Genomic DNA, 27,328 nt, shown 5'->3' on the forward strand with positions numbered 1-27,328 from the left:
AAGTCATTTCTATCCACAAAAAAAAAAAAAAAAACCAGAACCAGTTGTTTGCATAATTGTCTATATTTAAATCTACTTGGATACAATTTTAGGGTAAGAATACAACAAAATATATGCTTCATATATTGAATATTCAATATACCGTATCAGACATTCTTTCCCTTTTTTGTACATGTGAAAAAAAAATTATCTGCAAAATACAAAGCAGTGAATGCATGATACTGAAAACATACAATGATAAATGCACAAAGAAAATTATTTAAAAAGTCTGAAATGACAAAAAAATTTGAATGTCCTTCAGAAAACAGTTTCCTTTGAACTGTTAAAAAAAAAAAAAAAAAAATTTTGGTACAAAATATATATATAAAAAAAAAATAATAATCTCATATTTACACAAAGCACAATCAGTTACTTTTAGTAATGATTAAGGAGGAAAAGCTGACCTAAGGCTGTTTGTTTTATTATCATTAACTACTGCAATTGTATGTCTACGCACAGATTATTTTATGCTGCAAATTACCAGGTGATCAAAATCTTGGCCATTTCTCGTCACACGTGACTTCCTCTCAGTCTTTAGCACCAAGTGAGGTTTGTTCCTACAGCATCACAGCACAGATGGTATATACTATAAAGCGTGATTTGGATAGATAAATTTAAGAAAGAAAAGAAAGAATAGTCTAACCCAGGCTCAGGCTACACACGGTGGTTATAGTGTTGGACGTGAACAAGCGTCTGTAGTGCTGGTTTCATCCGTTTCACATAAGAGACAGCCACTCTTCACATCACTTGTTTTATTTGCATCTGTGTCACAAGCATTGATGATGGTTCCTGTGAGTGAATGCAGTGATATTTGATGTTTGCTCAGCTCTGTGTGGTCGTGGGGTTCGTCTGTGTGTTCTCCACAGCCATGTTAGCTGTCTGATCCACAGAAACCTCAGGAGTTTCAACCTTAATAATAGTCACATCCTGTAAAGACATCGCTGGCTGAGCGTTCTGCACCACAGTCATTCCCGGCTGCGAGGTCACCACAGTTACAGGAGCTGTGGAGGCGGTTGTGGAGATGTTGGAGGGGACGGCGAGCTTCAGGACTTGGGTGTTGCTGGTAGGCACGGTGACGGGGGAGAGTGCGCTCAGAGTGATGGGAGTGCCAGGTTTGCCAGGCATGGTGGGAAGGGTGATGAGCTGCAAGGTGATTCTCTCACCTCTTTGGCCCTGAGCAGGCACTAGCGTTGGCACGGCCTGGAGAACCACTTTGCCTGGGCTGTTCCCCCCAGCGACTGAGTTGGGCACAGGAAGGATCGGCGAGCGGATGGTGGGAGAGTTGACAGTTAATGTGGAGATTTTCTGACCCTGTGTTGTCATGAGTACAGGAACCTGCATGGCAAGCCTCACCGTCCTGGAAACAACAAAAAAAGCATTGTGATAAGTAAAATTTTAACCACAATAGGGCCATATAAAACCCCCCTATTATATATAATAATATATGAATAATGATTTTATTTTCATTTTCAAAAACACATTAAATACATAATAAGAAAGTAAATTCTACTAATATATATATGGGCTGTCAATCGATTAAAAAAAATGTAATCGCAATTAATCGCACATTTTTATTTGTTCTAAATGTACCTAAATTAATACTTTAAGTTTTTAATTCTCTAATTAACATGGGCAGCATAGACAAATATGGATGCTTTATGCAAATGTACAGTAGGTACGGAAAGTATTCAGACCCCCTTAAATTTTTCACTCTTTGTTATATTGCAGCCATTTGCTAAAATCATTTAAGTTCATTTTTTTTCCTCATTAATGTACACACAGCACCCCATATTGACAGAAAAACACAATTGTTGACATTTTTGCAGATTTATTAAAAAAGAAAAACTGAAATATCACATGGTCCTAAGTATTCAGACCCTTTGCTGTGACACTCATATATTTAACTCAGGTGCTGTCCATTTCTTCTGATCATCCTTGAGATGGTTCTACACCTTCATTTGAGTCCAGCTGTGTTTGATTATACTGATTGGACTTGATTAGGAAAGCCACACACCTGTCTATATAAGACCTTACAGCTCACAGGGCATGTCAGAGCAAATGAGAATCATGAGGTCAAAGGAACTGCCTGAAGAGCTCAGAGACAGAATTGTGGCAAGGCACAGATCTGGCCAAGGTTACAAAAACATTTCTGCTGCACTTAAGGTTCCTAAGAGCACAGTGGCCTCCATAATCCTTAAATGGAAGACATTTGGGACGACCAGAACCCTTCCTAGAGCTGGCCGTCCAGCCAAACTGAGTTATCGGGGGAGAAGAGCCTTGGTGAGAGAGGTAAAGAAGAACCCAAAGATCACTGTGGCTGAGCTCCAGAGATGCAGTCGGGAGATGGGAGAAAGTTGTAGAAAGTCAACCATCACTGCAGCCCTCCACCAGTCGGGGCTTTATGGCAGAGTGGCCCGACGGAAGCCTCTCCTCAGTGCAAGACACATGAAAGCCTGCATGGAGTTTGCTAAAAAACACCTGAATAAGATTCTCTGGTCTGATGAGACCAAGGCCTTAATTCTAAGCGGTATGTGTGGAGAAAACCAGGCACTGCTCATCACCTGTCCAATACAGTCCCAACAGTGAAGCATGGTGGTGGCAGCATCATGCTGTGGGGGTGTTTTTCAGCTGCAGGGACAGGACGACTGGTTGCAATCGAGGGAAAGATGAATGCGGTCAAGTACAGGGATATCCTGGACGAAAACCTTCTCCAGAGTGCTCAGGACCTCAGACTGGGCCGAAGGTTTACCTTCCAACAAGACAATGACCCTAAGCACACAGCTAAAATAACGAAGGAGTGGCTTCACAACAACTCCGTGACTGTTCTTGAATGGCCCAGCCAGAGCCCTGACTTAAACCCAATTGAGCATCTCTGGAGAGACCTAAAATGGCTGTCCACCAACGCTTTACCATCCAACCTGACAGAACTGGAGAGGATCTGCAAGGAGGAATGGCAGAGGATCCCCAAATCCAGGTGTGAAAAACTTGTTGCATCTTTCCCAAAAAGACTCATGGCTGTATTAGATCAAAAGGGTGCTTCTACTAAATACTGAGCAAAGGGTCTGAATACTTAGGACCATGTGATATTTCAGTTTTTCTTTTTTAATAAATCTGCAAAAATGTCAAAAATTCTGTGTTTTTCTGTCAATATGGGGTGCTGTGTGTACATTGAGGGAAAAAAAAAAAATGAACAAATGATTTTAGCAAATGGCTGCAATATAACAAAGAGTGAAAAATTTAAGGGGGTCTGAATACTTTCCGTACCCACTGTATGTTTATTATTATTGAAACCATAGTCAACAGAGCATGAAGACTAGACATGTTTCAGAGGTCATAGATGTTTTTCAAAAGAATTTTTTAATGTCTATTAGACGCATGAAAAAAGAAATACGTTTCCCATTACTTCTCTTTCTTTGCACTGAGCAATTTACTTACACAAACCTGTTTACATTTTTGCATGACAGGGCAGCTCTTCTTCTGAACATACAAAATGTACATTTATTATTACATTTGTTTCCCTCTCTGTGCCCACATACTGTATTTAGATGATGCTAAATTCGAAATAAAACTGTTTTAATTGGTATATTTTACTGTTTCTGTTGTCAGACAACGGAATGAATATGAAATAATGACTGAAACGCGATCCATTAAGACTACATAACCAGCTCTCCCTTCCAAGATGTTAATCTGCACGAAAAAAATCCTGATAATCGAGCCGTCGTCTGATGAAATCAAATACACATAAAATAAAGACAATAGCTGTGCTGTGATTTCGGCTATACTTGCATGTAAAATTAGAGACAACATAATATCTGTGTTTAACTGAATTAAAGCGCTGCTCCAAGTCGCTAAAGGGGTCTGCAATGTTGCCAAGTTGGCAACACTGTGCATCTCCATTTCTCCAACTACGGGTTGGGCCACGGGTCAAAGAGAAACAACACGCTGCGTTAATCGCGCGTTAAAAAAATTAGTGCCGTTAAAATGAATTTGCGTTGTATGTATAAATGACTTTATTTTCATTTTCAAAATATACTAAATACATAAGAATAAAAATAAATGCTATATATATATATATATATATATATATATATATATATATATATATATATATATATATATATAAAAAACATTAAATACATAAAATATTATACATTTTACTTTTCATTTTTATTATTTTTATGTATTTAGAGATTTTTTTTGGATTCCATTTAATTGTTTTAATAAGCTCCCCCCCATTTTCCACATCATAAAATACATACCCAGGGGCTGTCCCCATGTTGTCTGGTGACTGTTGCACAGTCATAAAGGCATCTTGTCCTGAGGTTAGATTGATGATTTTAGGTACAGCGTTAGAGGGAGAGACTTGAGTCCCTTTGCCTTTTAAATTGCTGCGATTGGATGCAGCTGGGCTTTCTCTTTTTCCTTCGTCAATGCTGTCGTCCATATTGTCATCATCTATGAAAACAATGTCTTTGGGCATCTCCTTAAACTGATACACAAGTCTTTGGCCTTCCACTTTTGATAAAATGCCCCGCTGATAGTAATACCTACAAAAAAAAACAAACAAAAAAAAAAATCAATCAAGACTGCTAGCACATTTTCTAGTGTCCAAAAAAAGAAAAGAAAAACTAAAACATTACCTGAGTGCTCTCCCCATTGTCTCATAGTTCATGTCAGGTTTATTCTTATGTCTGCCCCATAATTTAGACACCGCTTTGGAGTCCACAAGCTTGAATATGCCCTTCTCTTTCTGAGTCCACTTAATGTACTTTGGACAGGTTTCCTTGTCCTGCAGAAGGTCCAATAGGAACTCCCACAGGTAAGTAGTTGAGCCTGTAAGAGTCAGACTTAGAAGTTGGCACCAGAAAAAAAAAAAAAAAAATCTCTTGCTCAAATAAACAAACAGAAAAGTTCACCTTTGCTGTCTTTTGATTTCCTCTTATAGACCATATCCAGAGAACCATCACAGAAACTCCGTGGAGTTCTGGGTTTTCGTCCTGCTGGGGAAGATCACAGTAATTTCTTCCAAAAAAATTACACAGTTTTGAACTATGCCAAGTTAACTTTTGCACTTAGGTAATGTAATTAAGGAATTTAGCTGAAAGCACACTTAAGTAAATACAATGTACTATAAACTGAAGCAATAATCATGAATTAATTTCCAAACATATCTGTAGTTCATGGTATTGGATAAAGCGTGGTTCACCTCTCTTTTTCTTCTTCAATAAATCGGCCTCCTGCAGGACAACAATATCCTTGGCAACGGGTCCCATATCCTCTGTTCTCACTTCAACCTCCACCTCAGATAAAAGCTCCTCTGCAGTGATTGAGATCTATTGTTATTTTTACTCTTCACACAAATGTGATATACTGAGCAAGCCAAGTAGTAGTAATTTGTCAGGTTAGGTTAGCCTGTATTACAGCATGCAGAGCATGTACTGATGTAAATCTTACCTGTGCTGCGATCGCCCTGCAAGCTGGCCGGTGAATCCATGTGCAGCAGAGCTTCAGCTGCTTCAATAGTTTTATCATGCACAGAGACCTCCACTAATAGAGAGAGAGAGGGAGAATACAATAAAACAAAACAAAAAAAACAAGCAAACAAATTGCATACATACAATCATTTAAATACTGTTCTAAAACAAAAATCCTTGTGCTATCCGTTTAAGACTATAAATGTGAAAACAGATGTTACAGGACCAAATAAGGACTCAAGAAGATCAAAACTGAGCTCGCCTTTGATTAAAAGAGCATTCTGTGTTCATAAATATTTTCCAGTACATAAAGTAATGAATTGGCGGTAAAGAAAACATATATATTTCTATTTTGATGTTCATTGGCTACACGGCAGCTTACAAAGCAATGCTAAACGCTCATTGGCCAGGCGTCCTGTCACTCAACGACCTTTAACGCCTAAGTATACTTCCGCCCTAAACTTCGAAAACGAAAAGCATTTTTAATCATACTTGATATACTGCACCCAGTGAAAGTGTTTGAATAAGTATCTGCATTAAAAGACAATAAATCGAAACCTAACTTGTTTATAAAACCAAACGTTTCCAACGTTTTCTGCATCAATCTCTACTAAGTCTCATAAAACCAAAAGCTAACCGATTCAGATTTCTTGCATGACGCTTTTAACGTAAAAAAAAAAAAAAGCAAAACCGCACCGTTATCCTTCAAAATATACCGCAACAAATTTGTTAATTGTAGTCTTCGTCAATTTATAAAAGACATCAGAAAAGAGCAGAACCGTTAGCTGATTTAAACAAACAATAAAAGCCAACAAAAATTAAATGGCTGCTACAAAAAATTTGAACCCTCAGTCTCTACCGCAAAACCCTGTTAAACCGTAAACCCTGTTTTAAACACTTTAACAAACAACGTGGCTAAGACGCAAAAAGAAAACAAACACACTTCCTGGTTCCGACAATCGGCATCAATCCGCTAAGAATAAATCATAACTCCAACTGACTGTAAACGAACCATTTTAAATATACACAACACCAATGGCACACATTACTCTACGAACACAGAATAAAAGTGTCGCTAAAACAAAAGAGCAAGAAATTACTTAGTATTACTTAAACTTGGCGCACGGGTAAACGACAGCTGCTCTTCACTTCCTGGTTGTCAAACGCTTTTTTGCATCCTTCACTTCAACAGGAGCCCAGCGCTCATTACCTCAAATCACGTGACACACTTATGTGATGAGTGATGTATTTTTTAATTGTTTACTATCTTTGCTGAGTAAATCGATCTGGTGTTTAGATACATTGTGAAACTGAGTAGTCATACCAGCTGCTTGCTGTATAAAAACGATCAATAATCTACCAATACAATACAAATAATTACCGATATCTCTCAGTCTTAGGTGACGAAGACGACAAGGCAACTATATATAGGCTATATATACTCCATGTCTGGTTTTTAAAAAGTAAATGCAATTCTGAGCAGTCAATGTTGTATTTTGCATGTTTGAGCACAGAGAACAAAAATCCATTGTTTACATCCAGATTTGCATAATCTATTTACCTTTTTCCCAAGTGTTTAAAGAGTACTAATCCTATACAAATTATACTCTGTCAAGCAAAAGCTTTATTTTTGTTTTGTTTTTATAATGTGCATCTTTTATAACTTCCACAAAAACGCCACAAGATGTCCCTCTTTAGCTGTTAAAAGAAAATTAAGCCCTCTAAAAAAAAAAAAAAAATACAGGGCATATTTGGAAAAGAATCTAATATCACCATTAGGGGTGGGCGATATGACCAAAATCTTATATCACGATATGACAAATTTTATATCATGAAAACAATATATATCACGATATAGTAATCTTTTTTCTTTTAAAAAGGTATTTATGATATTAAAATCTTTGATACCATAGAATTTTCATAATCCTTGTCACCAATGTCAATATCAAACTAATACAAGCCTAAAAAGAGACAAAAAAAACAACCTCAAACTCACTGAAGATAAATAAACAGTCGTGATGAAATAAGGATAAGAAACTAATTGCAAGCAATAGGACAAAAAACTACAATAAATAAGAAACACTACATACATTGTGTAAATTAATTAGTATTCACTGTGTTAATTATATCTATGATAGATATTCTAGATTCTATACATACACATATACATATATATATATATATATATATATATATATATATATATATATATATATATATATAAATTTTTTTTTTTTCTTCTTAAAAGTTACAAAAGTGATTTAGTCAAGAGCAGTGAGAGATTTTCTAGCAATGTGCTATGATTAATATGAAAGGCAGACAGAACGAATATTGGACAGCTTCCCCTTTAAGACCAAAGTCCGGATCCAATGTACTGTTACATATGCGTTCTCTTTCAATCGCTGTGTTTATGAGGATACTTGCAAAGACGGGGATTCTGACGCATACAAATGTGTTTATGTAATTGTTCAAAGCCAATAAAAAAAAAAAGCAGCAAAAAAATTGAATTAAAAAATTCGCAGTCCTCTCACACGGAAACAGAGACGGCGCACGCAACGGCTTAAAATCGGTTGTTTTAAAACTGCAGTGCTTAAAAACACGTGTCCATGCTACAGATGTAGTCCCTCGTTTAGGAACGAGCTCCTCGTTTTGTCCCGGCTGGTCGTTCTCCACCTGGTTCTGTCTCCCCCTCACGTCCCGTGGGTGGCGTGTAAGGATCGCACTCATCCAAATGATGAAGTAGTATTACCGTAAACAATGTATTTTGCGACACCACAAAATAAACGATAGAACATAATATGAAACGATAGACTTTTTATTTTGTCCATCCGATATCGTCATATCGCACAGCCCTAATCACCATCATGTTTAATAGTAAACATGGAAATTCAAACAAGTCACGTTTTTCCTTGCACAGCCCTATAACAACTGTGTGAGAATTACTGCTTACCTGCTACCATCTCCTGCAACTCAGTCTCCACAACTTGTTCCTCAGCCACATCCTGCACCAGGTAGGTATTCTGATCATCATAGACTAACACCTGAGCAGCATAACACTGCTCCACATCGGCACTATTCACCTGCTCCACTATCACTGCAGGACAGTCTTTCTCTCCATCAGCCTCCATCCCATCAGGACAAACCTCCTGGGAAAAAACAAACACTTTGAGTTTCCTTAAAATGATTTAAATGTAGATTTTAATTAAGTTTCAATTCTAATATGAGAGGGTGTATTTTGTACAAGTGCGGACTTCACCTGCTGAGCTTCCTCATCTCCAGCAACATACTCCAATATATTCCCTCCACCATCTACAATCACCACAGAGGTCATGACTCATTCCTCTGTGTCAGAACCGCACTTATCCACTGCGTCCCTGCTGATGACCTTGAGTGACTTCACAGACTGAGAAATAAAAACAGCCACTGGTAAATGCAGTGTGGTGCACATTGTGTAAAACATTAATATCTTAAAACCATACCCCTCAACATACTATTCAGACAAATCATTATAAATTAATTAAAATATTTTATTTAGAATTAAAATCTCCCAAAGGCATTTGTACTAAATCTTGTGACTACTTAGGCCAAGTGGGTACTGATATCATCTGAGGTCTTTCAAGTTGGCATGGAAATAATCTAATATGAATAAAGATCACAAGCAGACCTTCAGGCAAACAAATGCACACACACGCAGAAACAAAACAAGAAAAAGGAAGAGGCCTGTATCCTGTTGGCAAAAGTGACCTCAGTCCAATCATATTCACTGTTTCAGTTTTTTTTCTCAAAAGAAAAACTCCTAAGGGTTGTACCCATTTCATACTCCATCTTTGCTTTTACCTTCCTCTACTGTACTGCCCTTTATCAGGGGTTTCCATCAAGCATAACAAAATGTAAACACTGATACTAGACTCAACTGATAGACTAGGGATCGGTTATATATTACTGACATACAAATAGCGCCTCCATTCTCCTGCAATAACACATTGTTTCAACTGATTTTTTTTTTAAACAAGGCCAAATTTGAAATAATAACAGTGAAAAGAAAACAAATGATGAAATTTTACAGAATTTAAATTCATTAGATCGGTAAACAAACGCTTGAGGTATTAAAACTTAAAACAGCCGCGCTAAAAACAAACCGCCTACTTTCTAATGATGGCTAAATGAATTAACTTTAATCGCTTACGCAAGTATACATAGAAAAATATTATATTTCTCACCGTTTGTGGTGATTTCTTGTCGTTTGATGCACCTCAAGACAGTCGAGTGCACTCTGTCATAAGGTTAGCATGCTAACCATGCTAATGACAGACTGATGTTAAAGCTGGTCAACTTGTGCGAACAGCTCGCTAATAAAGAGCACGCATGCAGGCGATAGACAAATGTCTATTTGGTCAAAGTAACATATAAAAATATATGAGTTTTGACAGGCTGCGTTGGTGTAGTAGATAATGTTTTGCGTAGCAGGTCTCGGGCCTCCAGTTGCAGGATCTGACTGACGAACTGCGCAGCAACCGTAACTGACGTCACATAACACCCTTGTCAGGTGCGCGCGCGCTAAGATTTCAGCGAGCTCAATTTAAAAACACAATACACAAAAAAATAATGGGATAGAGATCATGACATAAATAAACTATTCATAATACTATCACAATAAATAATATCATCATAATATATTTAAATTAGCAAATGTTTCTGGGGAGGTAGCAGGCAGATATAATATAATATAATATAATGTAGTACGTCACTTGCTGTATTTAAAATATACAATAATGTAAATGAAATTTGTACAGTCATAACCTTAGACAAATCTCCATTACTGTCCTGAAAATGTTTCTCCTGAAATTACTAAAATAAGGTCATTCCCAAACCTAATCTAAATCTGCACTGAAGCGCCTGGTAATGAAACAATCACACAAATGTGTTTTAACTCTTTATTTTTCTTTGACATACATTCACAGTTAAAAAACCCTAGCATTGTAGTCTAGGCCTACAATGAAAGAGAAGCCTTATAAGAGCACATGAACGTGTATTACATCCCTAAGCCTTAAAACAAAAACAGAAAAAAACCTGTGAAAACATAATTTATACTGAACCATACTTCTCATTATTCCCTCACATTCACATTATGAAGTTGCAATCTTACTTATAACACTTATAAGGTCCCTTTTGAAATATGAAGGAAATAAGAGACACAATTGTTAGGTCTGTTGTTGGTAGTGTTTTTGTTTTTTATAATTATTATTTTTTAAATTTTATTATCATTATTATTATTTATCTGACTTTAATTTCCCTTGTGGATTCACATAGTATGTCTGTCTACCAGTCTAAAATCTCAAATCATATGAGCATCAAAACTGTAGTATCAATGAGAGTGTAACCTTGGGTGGGACCTTATTTTTGCCACATTAAGCAAGGGAATTTATTTATGTATTTGCCAAACAACATGTTTTATAATCACAGGAGAAGAGAGAACAGGAAAACAAAGGCAAAAGATGCAGCAGTTGGGGTTTGCCTTTTGGATAATATTGTAATGACTCGCTTTAGAAATTAATACTGGAATGTGACTTGTAACATGGCTTATTGTTGTATTGACTATATTGGTAAAGGTAATCTGTTTGTCAGTTGTTTTTTGACCTAGTCATGTCACATTGGAAATGCCAGCTGGTTACTATAATACTGGTTACTGGAAAAAGGAGAACAATCTGAGGTAGAGAGGTACAAAAAATAATAGTGTTAATTCATAATTAATGCAAAAGAAAAATAGATTGAAGACAGAGGAGAACCAGAAAACTGATGGCCAGCATGCAGGTATGACAGTGTTTGTGGCAAATTTGTAGTCCTGCTGGTTGTAACTATTGACATGCCAATTCCAACACATGTCTTATAATGTGACGTTTGAGGTAGGGTTCACTATAGTATAGGCTCCAATGTGCAGTTGAGTCAAAAAGAGTGGAGTTCCATTTAAAAAAGGCTATAAATATAGGTCACAGCTTTTCGTGCATATTATAATTGTCAAGAAACTTTTGTCTGACATCAGAGTGAAAGTGAATGTTCACATGAAGTAACCACCCTCCAGTGGAGAGCATGTCAGTGGAAATAGAGTATTATTTTGAGATGATTCGGAAGGAAACGGCATTCTGGGCCCAGTGTAAGGATTACTGAAATCCAGGGGGTCAAGGAAATGGGGAAGGCACATCACTAATTGTTTATCAGACAACCGGTTTACTATCCCAGGACATCTGACTGCTTCCAACTGAGAAAATACAAAACAAGAATAAAAAAATCATCATGTCAATATACATTACCGTTTAAAGGTTTGGATCGGTAAGATTTGTTAATGTTTCTTAAAGAAGTCTCTTGTGCTCAATTAAGACTGCATTTATTTGATCAAGAATAAAGAGAAAATATTAATATTATTATAATTTAAAATAACTAGTTTCTATTTTAATATATTTTAAAATTCAAGTATTATATAAGACTATAATAGAGATGTTTACATTTAGAAACATTACATTTGATAAAAATATCAAATTTCAATTATTATTATTAGAAAGTATATAATGTATTATATTATTAAAACACAAACAAACATACAAAACATGATTTTCATAATATAATGTTACCTTTTTTAGTTGGTCCTAATACATCTGCACTTTAAGCATACGGCGCTTGCCCTAGGAACAATATTAAAAAGTAACATTTAGATAATAAAAAGGATGTCACAAAGTATATCAAGAACATACATCAGAATACACACGTCTTTGTCTTAATACATCTTACCATCTTCTCGCTAATTCACTATTCAACTAATTTATGATTCTGAGTTATGTTACTAAGTTATGATTCTGACAATCCACATTTTTTGCTCCCATCATTATTTACTTAACTAGTTAACCCAGCAGTGCATTGTTAAACCAGATTACCTGTTACCTGTCCCGATGGCTCTTCACCATCATCAGGGGCTGGGATGATCTTGCCAGTCAAGGGTGACACACCGAGCACCATTGGCTTCTTTTCTGTTTTGGGAGCTCCCTCCAAGACAACCAATATGTAGTCTCGTTTGGGCTCTTCCGAAGGTGCACTTGACGTTTCAGGTGGAGCAACTTCCTCAACGACCACTGTGCTTGCAACATCTGGTTCAACAACACTTTCTGTAACTTCCACAACTGGACTTGCTGCTTGTTCCTCGACTATACTTACTGGAGCCTCCACAACGGCACTTTCTGCAATCACATCTTCTACCTTCATTTCCTCAACCACTGAAATAACCTCTTCTTCTGCTTTGGCTGCAGGTGTTTCCTCGAGTTCTACAGTTGCTACAACAGGTGCGTCTTCAGCCACAACAACAGAAGCGTCTTCAGTTACAAAGGAAACGGCTGCCTCTTCTGGCACAGGGGCAACAAGCATCTCTTCAATCACTGGGCCAACCGATACTTTCTCTGCTTCTGGGACAACAGGTGTCTCTTCTGTCACTGGGGCAACTAATACTTCCTCTTCTATCACAGGGACATCAGATGCTTCTTCTGAGGGTACTGCAGAATCAACTGGTGTCTCCTCTACAAGTGGAGTCGCTTCTACCACTGCTGTAACAGCTGGTTCTTCTTCAACTGGGGAAACTGGTGCTGCTTCAAGCACTGGAGCAACAAATACCTCTGCTGCTGGTGAATCAACTGGTGTCTCCTCTGCTACTGGAGACTCTTCTACCACTGTGGCAACAGGCTCATCTACAACAGGAGAAACTGGTATCTCTTCTGTCACTGGAGGAATGGACAATTGCTCTGCTACAGGAGGCTCTTCTATTACAGCGGCATCTGGTGCCTCTGCTACTACGGAAGCTGGTTCCTCTTCCATCACTGGAGCAACAGGTGCCACCTCTGTTACTGGTACATTTTCCAAACGATCTGTTGTAGGAACCTCAGAGGGCTTCTCTGGTAGAGCTTCAACTGGCACATCTTCCACGGATACAGACTCCACAGGAACAACCTCAATCACGGAGGCAGCAGCCAGCTCTACTGTTTCTGCTGCTGCTGTGCTAACCGACCCTACAAGACATAATCAAGCCACCCAATAATCACACACACAAAAAAAAGACATTAGATGTTTGAGGTATTAAATTACTTTTTTAAAGGTTTTATTACTTTCAAATAATTTTAAGTTCAAATTATTTATAAATTGTTATTTCTCGGTGTGTGTGTGTGTGTCTGTAGTTTAAAACAGAAGATTAATCTAGACACAGACAAAATGGGAAAGATAGAAATGAGACTACTGAGGTTCTCCCCACTACATTAGTGATAGTTATAACAACAAAGAAAAGAGCTTAAGTAGCTTAAGTAAAGTTTAGTGCATTCAGGTATGATGTTTGGTGTGTATCTTTGCATTTCACAGAATGTAAGAGACTTTCAGTAAGTATCATCATGCATGATCACAGCATGCAGCTCCATTTAGGGGTTTCCCATCATTCAGAACATACATTAAGAGGCTTTACTGCCAAATATCACTTAGAAAGGGACACACCACAAGTATAACTACCACAAAAGTTAAGTGATAAAACAACTTCCTATGTAGAGATGATATTGTAGGTTATAATGTGCACCACCAATGACCTTTACACTAAATTCAGCATTTTAAAACAGAGGATGAACTTTGAGTGTTTAAGATGTTACATTTCAGTTTGTAAAAGCAGAATGTTTTCAGAAAAAAAAAAAAATTAAACACAGAATATTTTTGGATATTTATCAATTTCATTTTATTAATTGGCTTTGAGTCCCTTATCCATTTTTATTACATGATTGCAATTTCCAAATAAATGAGCAGTTTCATTATTCACACACACACATATGACCTTCTTGGTAAGTTACTGAGTTCCTTGTCAGCTCAGTTATACAGAGGAATATAAAGGGAAAACTAATACAGAAACATGTCTGGCCTAGTTGCTAGGGAGCAAAACACTCACAGTTTTAACTGGCGTGTACCAACTAAGTGATATCTGGCAGAGAAGCATGTTTTTGACTGAACTTTTACTGTTATTACAAAACAACAAATAACTACATGCAGCAGTACATTTGTTTTTTTGTGCCTCAAATAGAAGATAAGGCAGGATAGAGGTCAGAAATGACAGAAGGCTGGCTCAGATTTGTGAGAAGATTGAGAGTGAAGCTAAGAGTAAGAATTAAGGAGAAGATAGTAAGAAGTAGATCGTCTGAAGCGTGTCCACTGGAATGTTTGGTCACATGCAACAAAAAGCAGCAACTTGAGATACTCACAGTGGTTTCTACAGTTATCAATAAATTATAATTTATAATTTTTTTCAAGTTATAATTTATATAATTTTCAAATATTTCCAGCAAAATCCAGGAATAAAATAAAAATATACACAATAAGCTGTGCGCTATATAGTGGGATGTCATTATTGCAACTCGAGCATCAAATCCTGTTGTATAACTCAATGCAAAAAGAGGAGGTACAGTGTGATGAAGACTATACAGTTAATCACATACACTGTCATTTAGTTCATGTGTCTCGGATCACCTTAAAATTTCAGTTTATGACTAAAGAATCTACTCGCAAGGGAGGAAGACCTGCAGGATTTGAGGAATAAAATCTCTTTTAATTTTGTTCAAGTACCATGTTTTGTTCTTTTTTTGGATGTAAGGGTAACGTTTGGATAAAGTGAGACAGTGACCATTTTGCTGTATAGGACAATTGAGTCTTCCATATCTTGTGTGTGGGTGAGTGTTTGAGTACCCATGAGCCGTTTAGGACTCTGTACTTGTAACCTCTGCTACTGCCTCCTCTTGGGGGGCTGGTGGCGTACCGTTGCTTTCTGACGCCGGCTCTTCAGCTTGGATAACAGGAGTTACGACAGCCTCTGCTGCTGCTTCTACTTCCTCTGCTACCTTCTGCACCTCTTCTGCCACCGCTGCCACCTCCTCTGCTGTTTCATGAACAACCTCTGCCACCTCAGCAACCACCTCTGCAGTCTCTGCCACCGTCTCAGCAACCTTTTCCACAACGGTCTCTAGAGTTCCCACATTCCCTCTGGTGGCCTCGGCTGTTTCCAGTAAGACCTCAGGTGCCTCAGCAGGAACATCCTCTTCGGCTGCGCTCTCTACAGTTTCTGCCACCTCTCCTTCCTCTGCACTAGCTTCTTCTAAACAGACAACAGAGAAGAATCAAGCTATGTTTTCATTATTCATACTCATGGTTTCATACTCACTTTTTTAATCTCACATAGAAATGACTGGGTTGAAATTATATTTTGCCTAAAGAAAATGAAACCTATTTTAAGATTATTTTATTATAAGATTAAAATGATAAAATAAGAAAATCTTTTTTTTTTTCGAAACACATGATTTGCAATAAAATCGCAAAAAAAGAAAAAAACAAAACAAAAAACAGTACACTGCAGTAATTCAAATCATCCTGTCATAAATTAACTATTTAGATCAATCAATACTACCTTGATGTTTTTACAAATTGGAGAATTTTTTCATCATTTATTATTATTTGTAAAATTATTACTATTTATTATAATTTTCTTATTTACATTTTACAATTTGTGTGTGTGTATGTATATATATATATAAAATTAGTTTTTTTTTTAATTTTACGGTAGCACTTTATTTTACAGTCCTGTTGCTCATGTACACACTATGTTCTTATTTTAGTAATTGCAATAACTAGGTAAAAACTAGGTACTTACCCTGAACTTACCCTAAACCTAACCTTACCCCATGTGGTTACCTTATATTACCAGTACTTTCTTAGGTAGGTACACTGTAAGTACATGTACTGTAAAATAAAGTGCAACCATTTTTACATTTTACAATTACATTTTCTTACATTACCAAAAATTATAAAAAGCTAGATTTAATTTTTCTCAAGTAATTACTTTCAATGTAGCCAAGAACATCCATATACACAGTAAAATGTTTACATTTGCCACCATGCCTTTCAAAATGTCTCACACACAGCATCCATCTTATCAAATCTCCTGGAACCCCTAATAAATGGCTAAACGGGGAATATAAATCTAGCTGTGTTAAAATCACACACAATCCAATCACTGCAGGCAGCATGCAAAACTCAAGAATGAGGAGGGAGGGTGAAAAGAGAAACTGAACAGAAACAACAGGAAGAAAGGGGCTGGGAGGACAGGTGAGGAGAGGGAATACAAAGATGGTTGAGCCTTACCATCTGTTCAAAGTTAGCAGTACCAGCAACTCTTTGAATTCCAGCAACACAGAATAACAACCAAAGGGGCTTTGTTGTGCGTGTTTAATTAGTTAACTCACAGTGGAAAGCATTCTTTCACATGTCTTTCAATTTATACTGTATTACACCACAATTAACATGTTAAATAAGGGTTTAAAAATCAATGGAATGAAAAATATCAGTTCAATGGAAAAAGCAGGACACATAATGACATTAGCTCAGAAGAGAATCATCCAAAAAGTTCTGAATGAAGACTATAGGTGACCAGCCCAGACTGTCCGAATTAGTTTACTCTGGAAAGAGTCAGAACAAAGAGACAGTTAGGAAAGAGATTAGGTGAAGCTTTGAGTTTGTTGTTTAATATTCTGATTTGGCATTTGAAAGACCAGAGTATAAAACTGTATTTATATTGGCTGGCAAATCTTTCTGGACAGGACTGAAGTTGGGGAAAAGGGTTGTGAGAGAGAATGGGAGTGCACAGGGGTGCAGACGGATCATATACACAGTTTATTCAAGAGGAAAGTGACACAGTGTCAAAGAGAAAGCCACCCAGTTCTGATTAACAGGCTTTCTGACAAATAGGATCAGGGGATCAGGTGGGTTAGAAGGGTAACATGAGAACAACTCTTTAATCCAATCACACATTTACATTTATGCATTTGGCAGATGCCTTTATCCAAAGTATCCATTTTATCAGATCATACTTTCCCCAGGAATTGAACCCATGACCTTGGCATTGTAAATACCACACTCTACAGGAATGCTGTAGCTCAAACACCACCAATTTAGCTCATTTTTTGGCTTCAGTCTGTGGAAGATCTAATCTCTTTGGCATTGCAGTTTAGCCGTCTTCTACCAATATCTGCCCACTGTAGTGTCATTACGGGATATTTGCAAAACTTAAGTTGATCCTACTTGGCATATAGCAAATATTAATCAGAACAGGTCATAACCTATGTGCCAAGAATATAATCTTTGACCAGCCAATAAGGTATCAGGATTGACTAAATGGGAAGTGATTTAAAAGTAGGGGGCATCATCATTTAGTTAACCTTTGATCTTGGGAAACCAAGGCTATAATACTTTTCCAGTAATAACTCCCAAAATACTTATGCTGCAGTTCATACCATGCAAGTTAAAGCACAAGTCAGTTTTAAAGGGGTCATATTATGATGCGATTTCTATTTTTCCTTTTCTGTAGTGTGTTATGTAGCTGTTTGTGTATGTATAAGATCTGCAGAGTTACAAAGCTCAAAGTCTCCCACAAAAGGATTTATTCTATCTAAAAGAAAAGGCTGATCCAGACCGGGCTAAAACGCCTCATTCAATCACGCCCCCATGTCTACGTCACGATGTGGAAATATTTGTATAATGCCGCCCAAATGTTCACGCAAAGAAAGAAGGCGTGGTTTCAGTAACCACAGTAGTGTTGATGCAGCTGTAAGTACAGGTGCTGGTCATATAATTAGAATATCATCAAAAAATTGATTTATTTCACTAATTCCATTCAAAAAGTGAAACTTGTATATTATATTCATTCATTACACACAGACTGATATATTTCAAATGTTTATTTCTTTTAATTTTGATGATTAGAGCTTACAGCTCATGAAAGTCAAAAATCAGTATCTCAAAATATTAGAATATTACTTAAGACCAATACAAAGAAAGGATTTTTAGAAATCTTGGCCAACTGAAAAGTATGAAAATGAAAAGTATGAGCATGTACAGCACTCAATACTTAGTTGGGGCTCCTTTTGCCTGAATTACTGCAGCAATGCGGCGTGGCATGGAGGTGATCAGTCTGTGGCACTGCTCAGGTGTTATGAGAGCCCAGGTTGCTCTGATAGTGGCCTTCAGCTCATCTGCATTGTTGGTCTGGTGTCTCTCATCTTCCTCTTGACAATACCCCATAGATTCTCTATGGGGTTCAGGTCAAGCGAGTTTGCTGGCCAATCAAGCACAGTAACACTATGGTCATTGAACCAGCTTTTGGTACCTTTGGCAGTGTGGGCAGGTGCCAAGTCCTGCTGGAAAATGAAATCAGCATCTCCATAAAGCTTGTCAACAGAAGGAAGCATGAAGTGCTCTAAAATTTCCTGGTAGATGGCTGCGTTGACTGTGGACTTCAGAAAACACAGTGGACCAACACCAGCAGATGACATGGCAGCCCAAATCATCACTGACTGTGGAAACTTCACACTGGACTTCAAGCAACATGGATTCTGTGCCTCTCCACTCTTCCTTCAGACTCTGGGACCTTGATTTCCAAATGAAATGTAAAATTTACTTTTATCTGAAAAGAGGACTTTGGACCACTGAGCAACAGTCCAGTTCTTTTTCTCCACAGCCCAGTTAAGATGCTTCTGACGTTGTCTCTGGTTCAGAAGTGGCTTGGTAGCCCTTTTCCTGAAGACGCCTGAGCGTGGTGACTCTTGATGCACTGACTCCAGCTTCAGTTCTCTCCTTGTGAAGCTCTCACAAGTGTTTGAATCTGCTTTGCTTGACTGTATTATCAAGCTTGCGGTCATCCCTGTTGCTTGTGCACCTTTTCCTACCCAAATTCTTCCTTCCAGTCAACTTTGCATTTAATATGCTTTGATACAGCACTCTGTAAACAGCCACACCTTTCAGTAATGACCTCTGTGACTTACCCTCTTGTGGAGGGTGTCAATGTTCGTCTTCTGGATCATTGCCAAGTCAGCAGTCTTCCCATTATTGTGGTTTCAAAGAACAAGAGATACCCAGAATTTATACTGTAGGGATGGTCATTTATTCAAACTCAAATGTAAATATTCTAATATTTTGAGATACTGATTTTTGACTTTCATGAGCTGTAAGCTCTAATCATCAAAATTAAAAGAATAAACATTTGAAATATATCAGTCTGTGTAATGAATGAATATAATATACAAGTTTCACTTTTTGAATGGAATTAGTGAAATAAATCAACTTTTTGATGATATTCTAATTATATGACCAGCACCTGTATGTTTTGATGATAGTTTAAGTATTTGCTATTGACTGTTCAAATGCGGAGTTTGGCACCGTGTAGAGTATTGCATTGTGTGTGTGTGTGTGTGTGTGTGTGTGTGCGTGTGTGTGAGAAAGAGAGACAGGGTCACACATCACAGTGGAGTCAGCTGTCTTAAAGGGGTCATATGATGCAGTTTCATGTTTCCTTTCTCTTTGGAGTGTTACAAGCTGTTTGTGCATATATAAGATCTGTAAAGTTGCAAAGATTACAGTCTCAAACCCAAAGAGATATTCTTTATAAAAGTTAAGACTCTGCCACGCCTTCCTAAAACGGCTCACTCATTTTACGGAGGACTGTTTCCTGTGCCTGGGAGAGAGTAGCCTACAACATGAACACTATGAATGGCTCTGATGTGAACACTATAAAGTGGGGCAATTCAGGGGCAAGTCTGGTGCTTCTGACTCACAGCCTGTAAGAAATAATAATAATAATAATAATAATTCATTACATTTTATATAACGCTTTTCTGCTTTTCTAAGCACTATACATTGTGTGTGTGGGGTGGGGGGATATCTCCTCATCCACCACCAGTGTGCAGCATCCACCTGGATGATGCGACGGTAGCCATAGTGCGCCAGAACACCCAGCACACACCAGCTTACTGGTGGAGAGGAGACAGAGTGATGAAGCCAATCAGCAGATATGGGGATTGTTAGGAGGCCATGATGGTCAGAGGCCAATGGGCGAATTTGGCCAGGATGCTGAGGTCACACCTCTACTCTTTTCGAAAGACATCCTGGGATTTTTAATGACCACAGAGAGTCAGGACCTCGGCTTAACGTCTCATCCGAAGGACGGTGCTTGTTGACAGTATAGTGTCCCCATCACTATACTGGGGCATTAGGACCCACACAGACCACAGGGTGAGCACCCCTGCTGGTCTCACTAACACCTCTTCCAGCACCAACCTAGTTTTCCCAGGAGGTCTCCCATCCAGGTACTGATCAGGCTCAACCCTGCTTAGTTTCAGTGGGTAACCAGTCTTGGGCTACAGGGTGATATGGCTGCCGACGTACGTTTCGATACTTAAAGAATTTGCTAATGACTATTCAAACGCAAGTTTTGAGCAGTGTAGAGTAGTGCTTGTTTGCCGTTTCAACGATCACAAATGCAGACATGGTGTTATCTTTACATGGTGCGGCAACACGTAAAAAGACTGTATGAGTCATTATAATCAGTAATTATGTCCTCACTGAATGCAACAAATGCCTCGTTTATAGTGGGTTTTATTGTTTTAGTCTCGTCGCGCCGGGACAAGGCATCACAACATGGTAAGTGGAGTAACATTTCCGTCACACGCTGGAGGTATTCCGCCAATCACAACGCACTGGATAGCTGGCCAATCAGAGCACACCTCGCTTCTCAGAACGATGAGCTTTGTAAAAATCGGCACGTTTCAGAAAGGCGGAGCAGAGGAGCAACAATAATGTACAGTGTGTGAAAAATAATGTGTTTTTTAACCTCGAACCACGTAAAAACATTGCATTACACCAAATACATAAAATAATGTTCTTTTTAGCAACATCATATGGCCCCTTTAATCGCGGCTTGTGTACTGCAAATACATACGAGCAACATCACTGTGTCTGTCACGCGACTCTGTTCCCCTTTCGGGCTTGAACTGATGGTACAACTAAGGACATTATTAACTGTTTTTACATTTAATTTGAAAGCTGAAGCTCGCGATTATGGAAAGGGGCGTTACATTTCCGACGTGTGCTTGTGGTGTTCGGCCAATCACAATGCACTGTGTCAGCTGGCCAATCAGAGCAGACTGTGCTTGTCGGAAGGAGGGGCTTTGTAGAAAACGACGCGTTTGAGAGAGGCAGGGCATAGAGGAATTACAATAATGTACAGTATTTGAAAAATCATGTGTTTTTTGAACATTAAAGCATGTCAACATATTCTGTTACACCAAATACACAAAATAACGATCTTTAAAATAGCATCATATGACCCCTTTAACAAAATTCAGATTTCAAATTTGTTTTGAGACAAACAGATGTGTTACAGACATTTAAAAGACAGAACTGTAATTTGTCCATTTAAATATCATAATAAAGTTATTTATGGTACATCATGGAGAAATCATGACAAAAAGATCACACATGAACTCACCATCTCCATTCTCCCCACCTAAAAAAAAACAACAACAAAAATTTAATGACGGCACATTGTAATCTGAAATGTCAATGAACCCTGAAGCAGCTGTATAAAACTTTCTGTCAGCGGTCACTCACTCATATCAGACCGCATTACAACACATAATATCTCCTTATTTATAATACTTGAATGAGAGAGCTTTTTAATGCTGCTATCATTTATATAAGGCAGTTTAATAATGTTTGGCTCAGATGCAGGAGTGTTAGACACGCTTGGATTTGATACAGTTATTTAATGTTGTGGAAGTGGATTTGGCAGGACTGTGACTGTGAACTAAGAGGGCAAATTTCAGCTGTCTAACATTACTGTGCTGACCACAAGATAAATGTGAGAGTGTGCCAAATGTCTTCCACATACCCCAACATGTGTTTTGTTGTGGTTGTAATTATAATGTTTTGGAAGGGCTGCAATTGATTATTTATTGTAATCTACATTAGATCTCATATTTTTGGATACAGACATATTCTAAGCTGACAATTTAGATCGGCACTCATGATGCCACTGAGAATGAGATCTTCATGGTTGCTACCAGTGCTGTCTGAATAGCATTGTTTTCATTAAATATGTCCAACAAGACGCTGAAGTTTATCTGTATATGACCTTATGCCAGTATTTTTCATCTTGAAAAGCTATGCTACTAGTATTCAACTTTCTGTAGCCAGGTAAATGGTTTCTGCTCTTGCACACTAGTTTTAATAGGCCATAGGAAAATCTGAATCCCAAAAGTGACACTGACTAAATAACAACAATAAAATCTGATGTTTAACCAGACCATAGGCAAGACTTACTCTTGGGTGGCCACGGTTTGGGTTTCCAGTCAGACTTGGGACGAGCATTGAGTTCAGAAATACGATCAACGAAACGTTCATGGTCTGTTGCAACTGTTCTGTAAGCCTATCACAGAATTTAATAAAGACATTAATTAATTCAACAAGTGATCTGGCATGAAACTATTTCATCAATGGTTTGAGTTTTAATCAGACTTACATATGCCACGGAAGCTGCGAAGGCTCCACCACAGAGGACGACATAAAAGAGATTCTGACCGGAGCCACCAGGAACTGACGACATAAGCCTCCGTGGAACTACTGCATAGAGAACAGAGGAGTAAGACAAAGTTTTGGGATGCGTGCACATTATTAGTTGAGGCAACAATGTAAGATATCATTTCGCCCTCTCTCAGTTTCAAGATTGAATCAAGTTAATAGTTTAATAGAACTTTAAAATATGTTTTATAATAATGCTTTAGTCAAAGTGTCTGACACAGAGATTGACCTTCATGCAGCCAAACCAGAGCTGCTCTCTGCCCAGTAGGTCACTGCCTGATTGGATTCTGGGCAATGGTTTTAGGTACCTATAAATATGCCTGTCAGCATTCATCTAGATATTTATTGTGGTATTTCCATGACTCAGAAATATGGTGACGATAATCTTAAGTGAACAGCATTTTATACTATGGATGTGAAGTACTAAGTGGACCCAAAGTAAAATAGAAAATTCAGGTTTGTAACCCTATATATACACAAGTTTTACTGCAACGGTAGTGTTTACATAAATGTATACATATCAGTAAATGATTCTTCAATACATAAAAAGAAATATGCATTATTTTGTCTGTTTTCTTACCTAGATAATTGCTTATATCACCACATATTTTGTTTTATATTCTATGCTTCAATGACTATCACGTCTCCTTAGGGCTGACAGTTCCTTGCCCTGAAAAAAAGTTATAGGGCAGGGAGCAACTTAAATTTAGAAAGCATCAGTGCAGTCCAATCAGGATTGGAGGGCAAAGATTATTCTGACACAAACTTTGCAGACTTTTTAAGGAGTATCTTCAATACTCTCATTAAGATAATCCAGTCACTCGTGCCCAGCTAGAGTAAATAGGTTCTAGACACCTCTGTGTTATTTATACCAGCTAATCTGTTAATCTTTCCCAGGAGTCAAAGGGTGAAGCAAACAGAAAGCGATACATGCTCAGATAGACTACTAGGAACCAAAATGTAACCTCCTTAGTGTCAGATGCTGATGACAGTATCTAGATTAGGTTTGCAATGGCCGATATAATTGCTATATTTACATAATACCATTTAACAACAGCAAATAAAAGATAAATGATGAAAGTAAACTCATATTTGACAATATTTACAAACAAACAAAAAAAAAATCCAAATATGGCAGTCATCTTGGTCTTATATTGACACCTAGTGGTGTGGATGTACCATAGAGAGAGAGAAAAAAAGAAAAGAATAAATGAATGAAAGGATGTTTTTTTAGTTACCAAAAATACCCTGTTTGCAGTCAGTCATATTTTATTCCACAAGTTAAAGTGTCCAATAATATTTTTAGGCTACTTTAACAATTAAAAGTTCAATATTTACAACATAATTTACTCAACCTCATGTCTGTTGAAACCCATGAACTTTTTAACCCAACTAACCAGCAAATCTCCCTCTGCAAAGAGATTTATCACAGCTTGATACTGGAACGGTAGAGCGAACAAGAATTACAATGAAAGGCTTTAAGCAAGTTGTATCTGACGTGGTATCTGAAGTGTAGGCTTACCATCCATCCGCTCATGGCTATTTGAGGAGATATTTAGTGCACAGGACTGACAGTGTGATTATATCTATGCTTATTTCAACAGTTTCATTTAATATTCTTATTAACCTTACTACAAACATCCGATTTTCACATTTAACCAATACAATCAAGCACAGCCCTGTAAGGGCAGACAAATGTCTCACTTCAAGAATGTCTGCATTTTTATTTAAACAACCAGGGTTTCCCAACAAGGGTCTACTAAACCCCCTAGGGTACATAAAGGAATTGTGGGGGGTTTTGAAATGCCAGTGCAAAATGAAATATAATAAGAAAAACAAATGTTTAGAACTCAGAACTACATGCACAAAGCCATAAGTGAACAAAACACTGAACGGAGTTTGAAAAAGCATGAGCTAGCACACAAAAATTCACCCTAATATATAACTACTTGAATCTAATAAATAAATACTAGTCACAATTGGAATAAATACTAGTCAGAACTGAATAGTTGATATCTGAATGGCAGATCCCCAGAGAAGTCCATGGCAAAAATGTGAAATGTGATACTAGCAGCAATAGAAAACTTACTAGTCATTATTGAAATAAGTACAAGTATCTAATACATAAGCAATAGTATCGGTTTAATACTAATATCCACACTGGATAAATAATAATGATGTAGCATTTACTGCAAAACTAAGGTAGAATTTTTAGGTAGTCTTCTAAATCATACTCTACAATACTAATATCTTTTAAAGGTACAAGTACCCAAAAAAATAATATTAATACCTAACGGAATGGATACAATTAGCTAAAAAATATGTACTAGTAGCATGAAAACAGAGTGAGTTTTAAGGATTAAATGTGAAACGGCTTGCCATACAGCAGCCACGGAGCTCCATAGGTCCGCGCGCCAGCGTCTATAGCGCGACGTACACAACCACGTGAGCTGTACGGAGAACATACTACAGCACCTTCAGGACACTGAAGGTCACAAATCAAACAGTATGGATACTTACACCATGATGCCAAACGTCAAATTTCAACCGACTTCCTATTACGCAATTTCGTGTTTCATAATCCATTTAGTGATGACAGAATGAATTTGACAGAACAAACATTAATCGAATCACGTTCAAGAGTCCACAACTAACTTTTCGCAATGTTCAAAATGCACAGGAATGGTCAATGTTTTTTCAATAACACATCTCTGCAAAATGATTATTAGTGCAGATCTGCAGTGCCCAAGATGGCTACAATTGTGTGCGCTTGGTGCCAGGCTGCGGTTTGAGATGTGTACATTGTGTTCCCTGCAAATGACAATGCGAACATGGGTTAGTATAATAGGCGTGTAACTTCTCTCTGGCACTAAAAACGTGACAGTTATCTCGAAAGCCATTTAAAAATGTGAAGCACCAATAGGATCCGATGTTGAGACTGACCTTCATGTCCCCTTAACCCTAAACTACATACCATCTGCCCAAATTTTTTTTCCGTTTTTGTAAAATATTATGATACAGCCCTCTCAAGCACATTTGCGTTGTAAGCAATAATCGAAATTTGTGAAATATCACAATTAAAGCCCAAAACGCCCTGTAAATTACATGATTTACATGAAAAATTAAACTTTATGCGACAGATACGCTGGTGCTCACCATCTCTACTGAGCGGAGCGCGGTACAGGGACTGTCGCGCCAGAGGCCCACACCTCTGCCAGGCTGCTCTGCACGCAAACATCGTCCAAACTGCCACAGGAGGAAAGCAGCGTGCGAGATGAGTCCAATGGAGGCGCAATGAATGACTGTGAAAGTGCGGAGACAGTTGGAGGGGCGGAGTGAACATGAGGGGAGGAGAAAGCGCTTGTCCAAATCCTCCCACTGCTGGGATTCCGTGGCACGCTACCAATCTCATTGTTGAATTTATGCTACTTACATTGCAAAAATATCAATATTTACTAAAATAGTGTTTTTAGCCACGCTATGTTTAATTTGTGCTAAAGTTCCACACGATGATCCCAGTTTACAAAGATTTATCATGGCACCAGCAATAACAGAATATTTCCCCAGGGGCGTCGGACAGGGGGTAACAGTGGAACTGAGTAACAGGGGCCCTCGGCGAGGGGGGCACATAATGATATACTGATTATTATTAATATGATTGACGAGGTGTTGTGAGGGGCCCACCCCCTTGGTTGTGTGCTACGCCCCTGTACGGTTCCGTTTATTTTTATCCCAATTCTTATGTTCCAGTAACATTCGCAGCGGTGTGACAACCTAATAAGAACCTGTGTAGAACATTTAGTAAGAGTAGTTTTCTAGGTTTCATAACTGAACACTAACGTTAGCATAATTTTGCAGAATGGCTTTTGTATAACAACCTGTCTAACTACTGTTGAATGTTTACTATGCTATTCTGTTTAATAGTATGCCTAAATATACAGTAGGCTATGTGTGTTGAAAGGCTGCAGTGATTAATAAGACAGGACATTCTCCAGAGCTCTGTTGCCAATTAATTAGTATACTATTGTGAGATCTTGGCAAAGAGTCCACGGATGTTCTCCACTGTATGAAGGCAATCTTTTTACTCAAATCTTCAACTTGTTTTTCCTAACCACATTAACCTGACTCTTATTTAATATTAAAAACTGAATCTCGGAACAGCACTTGTTTGTTGTCACTGAATGTTGCTTTCAAAAGTCTGATCCTGAAGAAAGAATTAACCATAGGTATTTACTTAATTAGGATAGACAAAGTTCAAGAATGATTCTGTAATTGTTTCGCTAATAAACCTCATCGTAAGACTTAATTGAAAGGAGCATAACATTTGTGACCCTGGACCACAAAACCAGTCA

At 37.8% G+C, this 27,328-nt stretch overlaps 2 protein-coding genes across 7 annotated transcripts; both read right to left on the bottom strand.

Annotated features, from left to right (window-relative positions):
* Nucleotides 1–41: 41 nt before the first annotated feature.
* On the bottom strand, nt 42–10,046 carry elf2a (E74-like factor 2a (ets domain transcription factor)). 3 transcript variants are annotated; one of them, XM_058798714.1, is made up of 9 exons: nt 9,734–10,046; nt 8,770–8,916; nt 8,464–8,659; nt 5,494–5,586; nt 5,246–5,356; nt 4,956–5,036; nt 4,680–4,872; nt 4,299–4,586; nt 43–1,396 (listed from the first exon to the last, which is right to left on the bottom strand). In XM_058798714.1, the coding sequence occupies exons 2-9, from the start codon at nt 8,842–8,844 to the stop codon at nt 862–864; spliced, it is 1,572 nt and encodes a 523-aa protein (XP_058654697.1). In that variant the 5' UTR covers nt 8,845–8,916; nt 9,734–10,046; the 3' UTR covers nt 43–861. The 3 variants fall into 3 exon arrangements, with proteins under 3 accessions (XP_058654699.1, XP_058654697.1, XP_058654696.1); XM_058798713.1 differs by having other exon boundaries at nt 4,956–5,039; XM_058798716.1 differs by lacking the exons at nt 8,464–8,659; nt 8,770–8,916; nt 9,734–10,046 and adding an exon at nt 6,624–6,685 and having other exon boundaries at nt 42–1,396; nt 4,956–5,039.
* A 393-nt stretch (nt 10,047–10,439) lies between these two features.
* Nucleotides 10,440–26,369, bottom strand: mgarpa (mitochondria localized glutamic acid rich protein a). Of its 4 annotated transcripts, none has more exons than XM_058798710.1 (8): nt 26,133–26,369; nt 22,918–23,018; nt 22,719–22,824; nt 21,886–21,903; nt 15,331–15,663; nt 12,447–13,558; nt 12,140–12,190; nt 10,440–11,769 (listed from the first exon to the last, which is right to left on the bottom strand). In XM_058798710.1, exons 1-7 carry the CDS (start codon nt 26,317–26,319, stop codon nt 12,155–12,157), a joined length of 1,893 nt encoding a protein of 630 aa, XP_058654693.1. In that variant the 5' UTR covers nt 26,320–26,369; the 3' UTR covers nt 10,440–11,769; nt 12,140–12,154. The 4 variants fall into 4 exon arrangements, 3 of the variants coding, with proteins under 3 accessions (XP_058654693.1, XP_058654692.1, XP_058654694.1); XM_058798709.1 differs by having other exon boundaries at nt 10,441–11,769; nt 15,331–15,666; nt 26,133–26,368; XM_058798711.1 differs by having other exon boundaries at nt 10,441–11,769; nt 12,440–13,558; nt 15,331–15,666; nt 26,133–26,368.
* Nucleotides 26,370–27,328: the final 959 nt, after the last annotated feature.

This window comes from Onychostoma macrolepis, chromosome 14 (genome assembly GCF_012432095.1).
Source record: "Onychostoma macrolepis isolate SWU-2019 chromosome 14, ASM1243209v1, whole genome shotgun sequence".
NCBI classification, from domain to species: domain Eukaryota; kingdom Metazoa; phylum Chordata; class Actinopteri; order Cypriniformes; family Cyprinidae; genus Onychostoma; species Onychostoma macrolepis.

Coding starts and splice junctions, on each gene's coding strand:
- elf2a (XM_058798713.1), bottom strand. CDS start 8,844: ATGACCTCTGTGGTGATTGTAGATGGTGGAGGGAATATATTGGAGTAT. Junction 4,873..4,955: donor GAAATCAAAAGACAGCAAAG/GTGAACTTTTCT, acceptor TGACTCTTACAG/GCTCAACTACTTACCTGTGG. Junction 4,587..4,679: donor ACAATGGGGAGAGCACTCAG/GTAATGTTTTAG, acceptor TTTTTTTTGTAG/GTATTACTATCAGCGGGGCA.
- mgarpa (XM_058798709.1), bottom strand. CDS start 26,319: ATGTTCACTCCGCCCCTCCAACTGTCTCCGCACTTTCACAGTCATTCA. Junction 22,825..22,917: donor TCGCAGCTTCCGTGGCATAT/GTAAGTCTGATT, acceptor ATTCTGTGATAG/GCTTACAGAACAGTTGCAAC. Junction 13,559..15,330: donor GCCGGCGTCAGAAAGCAACG/GTACGCCACCAG, acceptor TATGTCTTGTAG/GGTCGGTTAGCACAGCAGCA.